This window comes from Cervus canadensis, chromosome 16 (genome assembly GCF_019320065.1).
Source record: "Cervus canadensis isolate Bull #8, Minnesota chromosome 16, ASM1932006v1, whole genome shotgun sequence".
Taxonomy (NCBI): Eukaryota; Metazoa; Chordata; class Mammalia; order Artiodactyla; family Cervidae; genus Cervus; species Cervus canadensis.
In genome coordinates, this window is record NC_057401.1 from 22,936,969 (window position 1) to 22,951,758 (window position 14,790).

The following is a 14,790-nucleotide window of genomic DNA, read 5'->3' on the forward strand; positions in this document are numbered from 1 at the left end:
TCTTATTGATTATGATTCTAATATCATAGTCCACCCTAAATCCTTTGCACACATTAAATATTAATAGCATGTTTTTAGGTTTATCAAATCCAGTGAAGAGCCTCTGAAGGAATCAATGTTTCATTTAGAAAACTGAACTAGGAATATTATAAATTCTCAATTTAGGCATAGTTAGTCATTTGGCGTGTGCTTCCTGTGTTTGGCATATGTGTTTTGCTTGAGGAACAATAAAATATTGTGAATGTGAAACTTAATTGTTTGAACTCATACGCAGTTGAAAACAACTGTATTAGAGCAAGCCTCCTGCGGTGCTTTGCTGCTGTGGGGCTTCCCTGGTGGCTCAGAGGGTAAGGAGTCTGCTCGCAGTGTGGGAGGCCCGGCTTCAGTCCCTGGGTTGGGAAGATCCCCTGGAGGAGGAAATGGCAAAACACTCTAGTATTCTTGCCTGGAAAATCCCATGGATGGAGGAGCCTGGCAGGCTACAGTCCATGGGGTCGTAAAGAGTCAGACACGACTGAGTGACTTCACTTGCTATTTGCTTGCTGCTGGGTAAGGGTAAGATGGCGAGGGAGTTATGTTGAGGGAACTATGTGTGCTGTTGAACTCATGCCCAGGCCAGGCTGTTAGCACCACTGTCCCTTCCACCCTCTACTGGTGACTGGAGGTTTTACTGCCCTGACTTCCAGGACTTCCCTTTTCCTTCCCCTTGGGCTGTCTGGCAACTGGTAGCAGCAAAGTTGGTGGCTCTGTTGGTGGGGTCATGATGGTGTGGGCAAGTTACCATCATTACAGCAATTGTTATCCAGCCTGAACATCATCCCAGTTTCACTGGAGAACCTGGGCAGGGGATAATGGAAGCTGTTTCACTACTTTATGTAGAGCATTTGTTGTCATGACTAATTGGGAGTCCAACAGCAGCAAAAATGGTGCAGAGGTAAAGCGAGGTCTTTCACCTTGGCGGTGGACAGGTGTCTTCCTGTGGTCCTCAGAGGTCATCCAGAGGGTATTTCCACAGTGAGAGCTGAATAGCTATGGAGATGTTCAAAACTCTCATACCCAGCCAGCTGTATGCCAAGTTGCTCATTAAAGTAATAGTAGATCTCACCTAATGAAGAGTACCCCTGGGTGCATGGAGCACACACACACTATCTGGGCAATGCCTTGGTCTTTGTTGTCTCTACAGGATTCTGAAGAATGAATCTGTGAAGAGTTACACTGAGCTACCGGCCAGCAGGGCATTTAGAAATGGTATTTTATACCAGTGCTCCTCAAACAGGGGTGATTTTGCTCCCCACAGAGCATCTGACATGTCTGAAGATAGTTTTGATGATCAGAAGCCAGGGGGAAGGTATCTGGTAGACCACAACAGTGCATTATTTGCCCATATTTCTGTGGTTGTGAAACTCTATATTTAATTTTTCTACTTTGAATACCTAAACATCCACGATTTATTGACTGGCAGTGCCTATTATATGACATAATATCTGGGAAGAAAGCCAAAATATCAAAGTGATGCTTGATGGAGAGACTTCTGTCTGAATTATTGTGAGTCAGTGATTACATGTATCATTGAGAAGGAGGAAAAAAAGAATCTTCTCTGTTTTGACTGTTCACTATTATATTTCTAGAATAAGTACTTTTCTTTCCCCTTTTTACTAATTTGCCTCTTTGTTTTTGATCAAAGTTAGATGTAAGAAAGGGGCTTCCCAGGTGACTCTAATGGTAAAGAACTCACAAGCCAATGGAGGTAGATATAAGAGATACAGGTTTAATCCCTGAGTCGGGAAAATCCCCTGGAGGAGGGCATGGCAACCCACTCCAGAATTCTTGCCTGGAGAATCCCATGGACAGAGGAGCCTGGTGGGCTGCAGTCTGTAGGGTTGCACAGAGCTGAACAGGACTGAAGCAACTTAGCACGCATGCACAGATGTAAGAATGTCAGGAGGGCTCATTGTATACTTGCCCAGAGAAACAGCAACCTGATTTTTGTGCTCGTGGAAATTTAGACAATTGGCTTAACCTCTCTGTGAGTTGATGTTCCCATTTCTCATGGGAAAGGGGGTTAGTGGAAAAGGACCTTTAAGATGACTAGTTTAATCCCCCCCCCCCCACGAGAAACTAATACAACATTCTAAAGCTATTTTGTTGTTGTTTAGTCGCTCAGTCGTGTCTGACTCTTTGCGACCCTATGGACTGTAGCCCACCAGGCTCCTCTGTCCATGAAATTCTCCTAGCAAGAATACTGGAGTGGGTTGCTGTTTCCTTCTCCAGGGGATCTTTCTTACCCAGGGATCGAATGTGTGTCTCTTGCGTCTCCTGAACTGGCAGGCAAATTCTTTACCACTGTGCCACTGGGGAAGCCCATAAAGCAATTATACTTAAATAAAAATTAATTAAAAAAAGAAATAATATATCAGTAAAATGTTTGGTACTGTGTTCATTACACAGTGGTTATCTAGGTTTTGACAATGTGTAGTCTTTAAATTTTCCAGTGAATTATCAGTTTTACTTTTACACCATGTAACACACCTGAGATGTACACGGATGTTTCTGAATAAGTATTCTCTTTGTGTTTGTTTTCAGAAATGCTTAAATCAGCTATTTTCAACCCAGAACGTGGCTCAGCAGGTTAATGGGAGCATGCAGCTCTGTGAGAGATCCCAATGCACTTGGAAAGGTATGGGCCAAAGATTTCCCGTCTGTCCTGCTTTCCCACCCTCCTCTCTCCCTGCCTCCTTCATTTCTTTCTTATCTTAAAATATATTATTTTTACATTAGAACAAAAATCAGCATAAAGTTTGGATAATTCTCATAATCCTCTGTCTTAACTATCCTGACCCCATACCTCATTTCCTAGAGGCAACCACCTTAGCTCTGCCAGCTATGCCCCCTGGTATTTACATCTAGTTTCTAAATAACATTTGTAAACTCTTAATTTATTTTTTTACAATTTTAGACTTAATCACAACTTTCTAGCATAGTAAGAACTTAGTTCTCCTCCTATTTCATTCACTTCTCTCAGTCTATTTGTATTACACTTTAACAAAGTAAAATTAGTATTTAATATTTATATCATATTCAGTTCAGTTCAGTCGCTCAGTCGTGTCCGACTGTTTGTGACCCCATGAATCGCAGCATGCCAGGCCTCCGTGTCCATCACCAACTCCCGAAGTTTACCCAAACCCATGTCCATCGAGTCGGTGATGCCATCCAGCCATCTCATCCTCCGTCGTCCCCTTCTCCTCCTGCCCCCAATCCCTCCCAGCATCAGGGCCTTTTCCAGTGAGTCAACTCTTTACATGAGGTGGCCAAAGTATTGGAGTTTTAGCTTTAGCATCAGTGCTTCCAATGAACACCCAGGACTGATCTCCTTTATAAGCCAAATAGTGTACTCTATCTATACCTCTTTTCTAGTTTAATTCTTTGTTTTTCCTAGAATTAAAAAGTTGCTTTCTCTTTTCATTTATTAGCTACCTATGAAATTATGACTGTGTTCCCTAAATGCTCCCATGCTTTGTTCCATAGCCATCAATAACCTTTTCCACGTACCTGTCCACATGGGTTGTTGTTTTCCTTGGTGGCCTCCTACCCAGAACCTGCTGAATAGGCCACTCTCTTGGTCAGTCCCACGGCTGTAATTCTGGGACTTCTCTCTGATGCTAGATCCACTGTTTCCTGGCAGCCATGTTGTGCTCTTTCTGGGTTTGCTGGTCTGAAAGTGTGCTTATTCCACTTTTACACTTGATTCATAGTTTGGCTGGCTACAGATGCTAGTCTTACTCAGAACTTTGTGGAAAAGGTATTGCTTTATTGTTTCCCAGCACCCATTGTTGCTGCTGAGGCAGTCATATATTGTGACTTCCTACCCTTTCTATGCCACCTACTTTTTCTCTCTGAATACATATAGAAAAATATTTATTGTTACTGTTTTAAAATTTCATGATGATAAAGGTTCATGTATGTTAAAAAAAAAACCTCGCTGTAAATGACAAACTCACTAGTGGATCTTTCAGTCTTGGACACCTGTATCTTTTAATTATTGGAAAGTTTCTTGAATTATTCTTTAGTAATTTCTTCATCTTTGTTTCTTTTTTTCTTTCTTTCTGAGATGTTGGCTGTAATTGTTGCTCCTTGTGGATTGATTCTCTTATTTTTCTCTATTCTATTTTTCATCTCATTTTCTTTCCTTCTACTTCTAGGTGGTTACCTCATTCTGTGTACTAGCCTTGCCATTTAAATTTCTTATTTTGGCTATCTTAGTTTTAATTTTAGAATTTCTTGGACACCATCAGGCCTCTCTCTCTCCCCTCATCTCCTCCCTCCCCTTGCCTCCTTCCTGTCTCCCTCCGTCATTTCTTTCCTCTCCGTCCTCCCTCCCCCTTCTTTCCTTCCTTCCTTCTCTCTTTCCAGCATCCTGTTCATGCTTCATGTATACACTACTTTCTCTTATTTCTCTGAAAAATTTCATATAGAGCTTGGAAGTATTGCTGTTCTTCCTGAACTGTCTTTCTTTGCTTAGCTCTTCCCACAGTAGTTTTGGTTTCACTCTTTCAGAATTAAAGCTTTCTGAAATGTGTGGTGTTCTGGAAATAGAACTAAAGAATTGTGGGCTACTAAAATCTGTATAACAGTTTTCACACAGTCTATCTTCGCTCATGCTCTTGAGTTAAGAGGTTGTCATTTTTCGTTTATTCAGAGAATAAACACCTGGTTTCTTTTGATGTGTGCACATGTGTGTATGGGTGTGTGTGCAGGGTGTGTGTGCGTGAACTTCACATCTTTCAACCAGCTCTCTCTTTCTAAACTTTTGCTGTGTCTCTGAGCCCTGACCCCTTGTGGGGTTTCTGCAAGACAAATCAACTTGCTTTTCTTTACCATGCCCCCTCTATAGGCACTCGAGTTTCATTTTTCATGTTCTTCCTGGTCAGTTATCAAACCTTTACCCATTTTGCAGAAAATTATTGCAATCTCTTCTTACTGCTCTTTTCACTCCCATACTCTTTGTTCTTATATCTCCACACCTTAAAAAGTCATTAGCTGTCATTCTGGTGAAGTTGAAAATAAGAGGCAGAGGAAGTACACTTATGTGACCTTTCCTCTGACTTGACTGCAAATCTATTGCTCTGCTTTAGAGAGATCATTGGTGGTGACACTGAAGAAGATTTGAAAGGGAGAGCTGTTGGAAGCAGAGACTAATTGAAAGGAACGTTATATGTAGGGCTCTATTCTTAATTCTCTCAAGGAGATTTAAAATATGAAATGGATTCCACATAGGCCAGATAACTAATCTTAGGAAAATGGATCACTGGGATAAGTTTTATCCAGATACTGTGCATGTAAAGTATTTCTTTATGCCTTGTCTATATTTGATAAGACTCTGAAACCTCACAGTGGACACCGCCTGTGACTTGTAAGTATACTTGTTGAACCCAGTGGGCACGTCCTGTGACTTGTAATATACCTATTGGACCCAAAGCTAGTACAAATCTTTGGGTGGTGATGTCATGAGTGTGTCAGGGAAGATCTGCAGCCATGCAGTGGAGAGATATTGCTCCTGTGGCAGTTTCTAGAAGGTCTTCCTTCCATTCTTTATTTAATGCTCCCCATGTCATTTCCCCTGCATTCCACGTGTTCTCCTTCTTACTTCCCCTTTCCATCTTGGAAGTCTTTTTGTCATTCATGAAATTGTTGTCATGGTTGGAAAATAATTGATTAGGAGTCTACCTCTGTGAGAGAAACTTAAGAGAACCAATGGCTCAATTAATTCATAAATGCCAAGGAGACTTGCCTGTTACATTTCCCTCTGGGAGAAGATAACTTTGTGCATGCGTGCTCTTCATGCCTCTGTTTCCCGGCAGTATAAAGGGGACAAACAGTTAGATCATAAAAATAGGCACAAAAGTTGAAGGCTGGCTGAATATTCTTTTGGGTGGTTTGGGAATATACAGTTGGATGAATGAGTGAATCATATCCTTTCCTTCTTTATTCTTTTCCTTATAATTGTATTTTCTTAAAAGCAAAATAAAATATCTGGGGACATGTCTTACCTTATCTCTCCCACTTTCCTCTGATCTGATCAGTAACAAGTTCATGTTTCTGTAACATGCTGAATATTTGATGTAGAACAGAAATTATATGATGTATGTGTGCTTATTTGCCCAGTCATGTCCAACTCTTCGTGACCTCATCGACTGTAGCCCACCAGGCTCCTCTGTCTATGGGATTCTCCAGGCAAGAATACTGGAGTGGGTAGCCATTCTCTTCTCCAGAAGATCTTCCTGACCCAGGAATCAAACGTGGGTCTCCTGCATTGCAGGCATATTCTTTACCACTAGTGTCACCTATATTCCATAAAAGCAGAGAGAATATACCTATGTTATTTTGATCCTAGGAGATCTATCTACCTCTGTGTATGTATATGTGTATTAATCTCTCTATCCATCCTGTTTTTTTAGAGAAGTTTTGAATTCACAGCAAAATTGAACAGAAAATACAGTGTTCTTGTGTATACCTTGCCCCAATATATGCACAGCTTTCCCCATGATCAACATCCCACACTGGATTAGTACATTTGTTATCATTGATGAACCTCACTGACACTACTATTATCATCCAAAGTCTATCGTTTATACTAGGGTTCACACTTGGTGTTGTATATTCTATGGATTTTGACAAATGTGTAATGATACTTATCCACCATTATAACAGCAGATAGATGTTAATGTTCTAAAAATCTTTTATACTTCACCTATTCATCTCTCCTTCTTCCTCTAACCCTGGCAAACTTTTCAGTCTCCATAGTTTTACTTTTCCTAGAATGTCATTTAGTTGGAATCATACAGTATGTAGCCTTTTCAGATAGGATTCTTCCAGTTAGTAGTATGCATTTAAGTGTCCTCTGTGTCTTCTTATGGCTTGACAGCTCATTTCTTTCTAGCACTAAATAATATTCTATTGTCTGGATGTACCACAGTTTCTTTAGGCATTCACCTATTTGAAGACATGTTGGTTGCTTCCAAGTTTTGGCAATTATGAATGAAGCTACTATAAATATCTGTGTAAAGGTTTCTCTGTGGACATAAGCTTTCTACTCACTTGAGTAAATATCAAGGTGTGCAGTTGCTGGATTATATAAGAGCATATTTATTTTCATATGAAACTGCCCAACTGTCTTCCAAAGTGGCTGTATCATTTTGCATTCTCACCAGCAATGAATTAAAGCTCCTGTTGTTCCACATCCTTGCCAGAATTTGGTGGTGGTCAGTGTTTCAGATTTTGGCTGTTCTAACAGATGTGTAGTGGTATCTCATGGTTTTAACTTGCAATTCTCTAATAAATATAATGAAAAAGATGTTGAACATCTTTTCTTATGCTTATTTACCACCTTTCTTCATGAGGTGTTCAGTTATTTTGCCCATTTTAAAATTCAAATTTTTATTTTTCTTTGTTGTTGAGGTTTAAGAGTTACTTTGTATATTTTGGGTAAGAGTCCTTTATCACATATGTCTTTTGCAAATTTTTTTTCAGTCTGTGGTTTATCTTCTCACTCTTTAGGCATGTCTTGTGGAGAGCAGAAGTTTCTAACTTTAATGAAGTCCAGCATATCAGTGATTGCTTTCATGGATCATGCTCTTCGTATTATATTTAAAAAGTCACTGCCAGAGAATTCCCTGGTGGTCCAGTGGGTAGGACTCAGAACTTTCACTGCCATGGACCTGAGTTCAATCCCTGGTTGGGGAACTAAGATCCTTTAACCTGTGCAGCATGGCAAAAGAAAAAACATCATTCTGAGGAGATCTAGATTTTTTCCTGTATTATTTTCTAGGAATTTTAGAGCTTTGTGTTTTACTTTTAGGTCTACAATCTATTTTGAGTTAATTTTTGAGTTCTGTGGGTTTTTTTTAAACTTTTTATTTTCTATTGGCATATAGTTGATTAACATTGTTGTGATAGTATCAGGTGGGTCACAAGGAACTCAGTGATACATATGGATATACATGTATCCATTCTCCACCAATAGGTCTGTGTTTAGATACATTTTTTTAAATTGAGGCGGAGTTGACTCTCAACTTTATGTTAGTTTCAGGTGTACAGCAAAGTGATTCAGTTATTTTTTTCCAGATTGTCTGTGGATATTCAGTTTTTCCAACACCATTTGTTGAAAAAACTAATTTTCTCGATCTTATTGCCTTTGCTCCTTTGTCAGAGATCAGTTGACTCTATTGTTGTGGGTCCATTTGTGGGATCTCTGTTCTCTTCCACTAATATATTTGTTCTTTTGCAAATACTACACTATCTTGATTGCTGTTATTCAGTCGCCAAGTTGTGTCCAGCTCTTTATGACCTCATGGACTGCAGCATACCAGGCTTCCCTGTCCCTCATCATCTCCTGGGGTTTGCCCAAGTTCATGTCCATTGAATCAGTGATGCCTTGATTACTGTAGCTTTTTCATGAGTCTTAAAGTCAGACAGTGGAGGTCCTTCAGCTTGGATCTTCTCCTTCAATGTTGTGTTGACTCTTTTCCATATACACTTTAAAACCAGCTTGGCAATGTTCACACAGTAACTTGCTGGGATTGTAACTGGTAGAGCATTGTATATATAAATCAAAGTGGGAAGAGCTAATGTTAATAATACTGAGTCTTGTTATCCATGTACATGAAATATCTCTTCATTTATTTAGCTTCTTTTTTTTTTTTTTGATTAGAGTTTTGTAGTTTTCCCTCATACAGATCTTGTACATATTTTGTTGAATCTATATTTAAGTATTTCATTTGGGGGGACTTAAGTAAATGGTATTGTGCTTTTAATTTAAAGTTCCAGTAGCTTGTTGCTAGTATATAAGAAAGTAATTGACTTTTGTATATTAATCTTATATCTTTTTATAATCACCCATTAGTTCCAGAAGTTTTTTGTTGATTATTTGGGTATTACTATTTTTAAAAAATATAGAATTTTATATTAGCTTCAGGTATGCAACATTAATGATATATTTGTATATATTACAAAATGATCATTACAATAAATCTAGTTTACAACTGTCACTAGATATAGTGACAGAATTTTTTTCTTGTGATGAGAACTTTTACGCTCTACTTTTTAAGCAGCTTTCAACATGCTGTACATTAAATTCTCATGATTTATTTATTTTCTAACTAACAGTTTGTACTTGATTTTTTTGAACCATTATTGGCAGTGCTTGAGTACATATTTCTAGTAACCTTGTAATTCTCACAATTGCAGGTTTTCATAGTTAGCACTAAGTCTATGAGTAACACTCTGGCTTCTTGGTGTGGCATTGTGATGCTCTTATTCATTTATCAGAAGCTATGTGGTCATAGGGACCACAAGTCAGCTGGGTGGGCTCATTTCCTGTTGATCATGTCATTCTCACTTTGATGCAAGCCAGGTGGTTGGAAAGATGAAAAGGCAGTGGCTTGTGGTTTAGACTTAGTGGGGTCTTTTGATGAGAAGTAAAACTGAACACAAGATATAACCTTAAATTCAGATAGTCATGGATAACACTAGCCTAAAGTAACTGTGTGCTCTAGTACAAAAACAGTGAGAGAAAGAGTAAAAATCAATGAATCAACAGTTTTATTGACAAAGACTCAGGGCAGAGCTTAGGTCTATTAGAGAATTGTTGATATTATAGACACATGGATACATGAACATTACTTTGGTCTTAAAATCTCAAGTGACAGAACAAATATTCAAAGCATGATGTAGTGTCTCTGTGTGCTCCCCACAAGCTCTGTCATTACATTTAGGTCTGGTACTCATGTGCTTTTTATTAGAAATGTCATTGGATATTTTTTTTAAAGTGTTTAAATAAATACTGAAGTCTGTTTCTTCCTTTCCTTCCCCTGCAGCTTGTAATTCAATTTTATCATGATGACCACTTTCTTGTTCACTCCAGTATCTCTTAATACTTGCAAAGATTATTATTTTGTTTTCAGGATTATAGTGTAGAACTGTTTGTTTCTTGCAGGCTGCAGCGATGGAGTCAGAGATGAATACTTCCAAAGATTCGGTGATATAAACTATTCCATACTCCAACCAGAGGCGAAGATTCATCTTACAGGTCTTCGAAATGACTATTGTATGTTATTTAGATCATCAATTAAAACATTGAAATGACAAAATGTATCCTGTGCTGTAGCATAAACTTGAAATTTGATTCTGGAAGAAGCAAATGGCCTTGTGCCTCATGCTTAAACGGTGTACCATCCAAATATGTTTAATATTGTGAGTTTTTCATTGTAGAATTTTCATGTTCAGGAATGGGCATTGTTTGTCTTGGTGAGGCACAAGAAACACACATTTTTACTGTAATAAAATGAACTATATAAATGATGACCTACTCTTATGCTTATATTTTAAACATGGATAAATCTTACCAGTAAACAACCATATTGGCTGTTTGTCCCTAGTTTCTTCTTATGTCTTTAGCTTGCGATCTAGTTGGGAAGATGAGACTAACCCACATTGAACTGCTGCCAACATGCCAATATAGAGTATAAACAGTAAACTGTGGGGTATAAGGAGCGGTAAGACTATATATAGTTTGGTGATCTTTGGAGTTGTCTGGAAAGACTTTGTGGAGATACTAAGACTTGAGATGCATCTTCAAAAGATGGGTAGGCTTGGAGGAGCGGAAAAGAGAAGACAGCATTTTTAGCAATGTTGGCAACATGAACAAAGGCAGGATGTTGGCAATTAATGATAATCAATGGCAGTGAGGAGGATACTTTGGGGAGTGGGGAATAGGGGGTTGATGCAGATTATAGAGAAATTTCAAAGTCTGAAGCAGATTTTTAGATTTGTTGTGGGAATTCTCAACTAGGCGAAACATCAAAGGAAAATTCACGGCAGAGTATGCAGAATGCATTTAGTAGGAGAGTTATGAAAAAGTAAGGTACTATTTTCTCTGCATGAGGAAAAATATATGGGAGGAGGGATAAATTTAAGATTATTCCAAGTTTTGAAGCAGTGGTGTCACCAAGAAGACAAGTTAGCAGGAAAAATGGTATGAGGAGGGAAGACTTTTCTTGTAGTATTACATTTGAGGGAACAGTGAGACATTTAAGAGTTTCTGGGAAATCATTATAAATGAGGTTGGTGAAAGAGGGGAAAGGTCAGATGACTATATTTGAAGCTGATAGCCAGGTGAGCTCTTCTGGTGAGGGAGAAAGAGCAGAGGGGTGAGGTTTGGTTCTGTGGTGTGTTTGCAGAGAGGAACAAGCAAGAGAAACACAAAATCATTAAAGGAAGCAGTTCCCCTATCGTTCTTCTACACCTCCTTCTCCAAGAGAATTTCTTGCCATGACTAATGAAAACTGAAGAATTCATTTCAAGAGATGTTTAAAAAGCACACCACTCATATTAAAAAGCAAACAAAAACCTTTTTTCCCCACTTCCCCTTCAGGCCATAACCCCTTTTGTCTCCCTTTGACAGCAAAATCTGTCAAAAGATGTCTATAATTCACAGTTTGTTATTTTCTCTCCCCATTTTGTTTTTAATCCTTGCTAGTCAGTTCTTAAATCTCACCATTCCATTGAAACTGTTTTTTGTAACATCACCCCAAATTCTTCACTGCTAAATCTAACAGTCACTTTTTGGAGCTCATTTACTTAACTCTGTCAACCACATTTGAGGCAATTGGTCACTCTTCTTTTTTTTTTTTTTCTGATTTCCCTCCTCTTCTGTCTCTTGGCCTCTTAAATTTCAAAGTGCACTAAGTCTCATTCCTTGGACATCTTTTCTTTCTGACTTCTACATTAGTTGATCTGTTGGCTTTCTGGCTATATCTCCTTGTATTATGTTTTTAGTTATTACTTTAGGGACTGCAATGCAGTCTAAATTTTCTCAGTCTACCTAGAATTACTGCTGCATATTTCACACAATATGTAAAAATCTTGCAGTCATGTGTTTCCCCAACTCTCAGCTTTTTTGGGAGAGTCACTTTAGTTGTCTATGTTTTAAATCTACATGCATTGAAAACTTAACCATTGTTAAAAGTTTGAGTTTAAAAAGCCATATATATTTGTGTGAGGGAAAAATGGTCCTTATATTTACCCAAATATTTACCAATTATAACATTCCCCTCCATTCCCAAAGGGCCAAATGTTCCTCTTATATAACTTACTTTCAGTAAAAAACCTTCTGTTAGTATTTGCAGATCAGGTCTCTTACTGAAGGCTTCTCTTACCCTTATTGTGATATATTTGCCTGATATAGAATTCTGGCTTGCCAGATATATTTTCAGCATTTTAAAGATGTTACACTGACTTTTGGTCTCTATGGTTTCTGGGGAGCACTCATATGAAACCTTGTTCTCTTGTTTCCAAGACCTGACTCCAATTACGTATATGTTAGATACGTTGTCTGCCCACAATGCGGGAAACCCAGGTTCAATCCCTGGGTCGGGAAGATCTCCTGGAGAAGGAATGGCAACCCATTCCAGTATTCTCGCCTGGAAAATCCCATGGACGGAGGAGCCTGGTAGGCTATACAGCCCATGGGGTTGCAGAGTTGGACAAGACTGAGCGACTTCACTTGCACTTTTAGATCTGTGGATATTATTCCACCAATCCCTGAGGTTCTGTCCATTTCTTAAAAAATTTTTTCCTCCATGTTTTTTAGATTGGATAATATGAGTTTTCCTTGTACTTACACACTTTGGGGTTAGGCTGAGGTGTGTGTGGGTTCATACACTCACAGAAAAGAGGATGCTTTTCTGTGGTCCTCTCCCCTCCCAGGCTTTCTCCTCACACTTTGGCCACCTTGAGCTCCTTTCTCTGATTTCTTTGACCAGAAACAAGGTAGGCTTTCTACTGCTGTTATTCTGATTGGGGCTCACCCTCAGTGTAAAGCTATGTAAGGGGAAGAGTGGAAAACTCACCCCTGGGTGGATTGCCTCCCCAAGTTTTCACTTCCTTAACTTGGTTTACCTGCTTTTGCCTATTTTCCAGAGTTCTCAGGTGTTTGTTTGTTTTTCGAATTTTGTTTAGAGTTTGTAGTTTGCATCGGTGGGAGAGATGAGCTATAGGGAGCTTAGACTGCTCTGGTGGAACTGGTGAGATTCATAGTTTCATACTGATGTGTATCAATCAGGATAGGAGTTTCTGTCTTGTAAGAAATAAGATCAGGTATGGCTTAGTATGTGGTCATGCAGATATGGTTTCTCTGAGCACTCATGTAATTCTTAGAGTGTAAGATAGAGAATACTAAGAACTTCCAGGTATCAAAATAAGCCAGAGACCACCTCTTCTAGATTTACTGTAGTTAGGTTGTCTTTTGGTTAGAAATGGTGGTGGCAACTCTCATCTGTATATTCTAGGTCCAAGGATGTCTCCATAAGAATTATGTGCTTTTAAACTTTAATGATCTGTTAGATGAAATCCATGTATTACTTATAATGGTAGGTTAAACTGCCAAGTTTTCTAAATGCCTCTAAATAAGTATATAAGAGCATAAATGATAAGCATTATTGCTTATCTTGATATAAGCGTTATTGTATATCTTGATGTAAGATTCTATTCCAGCTTTCATTTTGAACTTCTAATCTGATTGGATCCATGATTCTGTTTTTCAACTGACCGTGGGGAAATTATTAATCTTTCTCCTCTACCTATAAGTAAAGTTGTTTTGTTTGAAAATATTTTTATTTGGCTGTATGATCACCCCAATCTGAAATGCTTTCTTATAGATCTGAATATCCTGGACTGGAATTTTCAAAATCTTGTTGCCATAGCCCTTGGATCTTCCGTATACATCTGGAATGGGGATAATCACAACAGAATTGAAAATATATACTTAAGTCTCACTTGTAACTATATATCTTCTGTGTCCTGGATAAAAGAGGGAACCTGCCTGGCAGTTGGCACCAGTGAGGGAGAAGTACAGGTACTGGACAGCTTTTTCTTTCTCATAATGTATTCTGTATAGTTGCTAGATAACTAAGGTTGACTTTTTTAAAGCTTTTTTTTTTTTTAATATGGACCAGTTTTAAAATATTTATTGAATTTGGTACAGCATTGCTTCTGTTTTATGTTTTGTTTCTTTGGCTGCAAGGCATGTGGGGTCTAAGCCCCCTGACCAGGGATCAAACCCATACCTTCTCCATTGGAAGGCGAAGTCTTAACCACTGGACCACCGGGGAGGTCCCTAAGATTGACTTTTAATAACAGGTTATGATAAAATAAAGAAACTTATAGTAGATGTGGTGCTTGAAGCTATGGGGAGTAAGAGGTTATGCCATTCTGGGTCTTCCCTGAATGCTGTTTAATGAGGACATAGGGATACTCTGCTTTGTTTTTTCACAGAATCTTTCTTTGTGTCACATTTCCTTTTATCCCCTCATTTTTTTCTCTCAAACTAAAGGTGGGCTTATGAGAGCCCCAGTTTTTAGAACTTTGGAGAGAAGTCCTAAAACTGAAATAGATAACCTTCCAGTCCTCCTTTCTTACCGAAAGCCAAAATCAGGAGTTACTTAAAAGTAGTGAATTTTTTTCTAATAGGCTATCTAAAATGGGAGCTTAGCAAGTTTCTATCAATCTATCTTATTTCTCATGTGTTATTATTATTGTTTATTAGCAACAGATAAACAATGTTGCTTGGGTGCCCAATGACTTTGGAGGGCCACAGATGGCTCTACTGTTTTTTCATCTCTGTAATGATCCTATGAGGGTCATGTCATGCATTCTTCTTATGCCAAAGTTCTCATTCCTAATATGGGTTACAATATTTTTTATAGCTGGCAGGAAAGGAGTCTCTTAGCAGTGAAT

At 38.6% G+C, this 14,790-nt stretch overlaps 1 protein-coding gene across 3 annotated transcripts in view; it reads left to right on the forward strand.

Annotated features, from left to right (window-relative positions):
- CDC20B (cell division cycle 20B) overlaps window positions 1–14,790 on the forward strand; it is a 67,080-nt gene that overhangs the window by 29,657 nt on the left and 22,633 nt on the right. For all 3 annotated transcript variants that reach the window (XM_043488945.1, XM_043488947.1, XM_043488948.1), the window contains exons 5-7: window positions 2,584–2,677; window positions 9,992–10,102; window positions 13,713–13,909. In XM_043488945.1, the coding sequence (XP_043344880.1) occupies window positions 2,584–2,677; window positions 9,992–10,102; window positions 13,713–13,909 (402 nt within the window). The remainder of the gene's footprint in view (window positions 1–2,583; window positions 2,678–9,991; window positions 10,103–13,712; window positions 13,910–14,790) is intronic.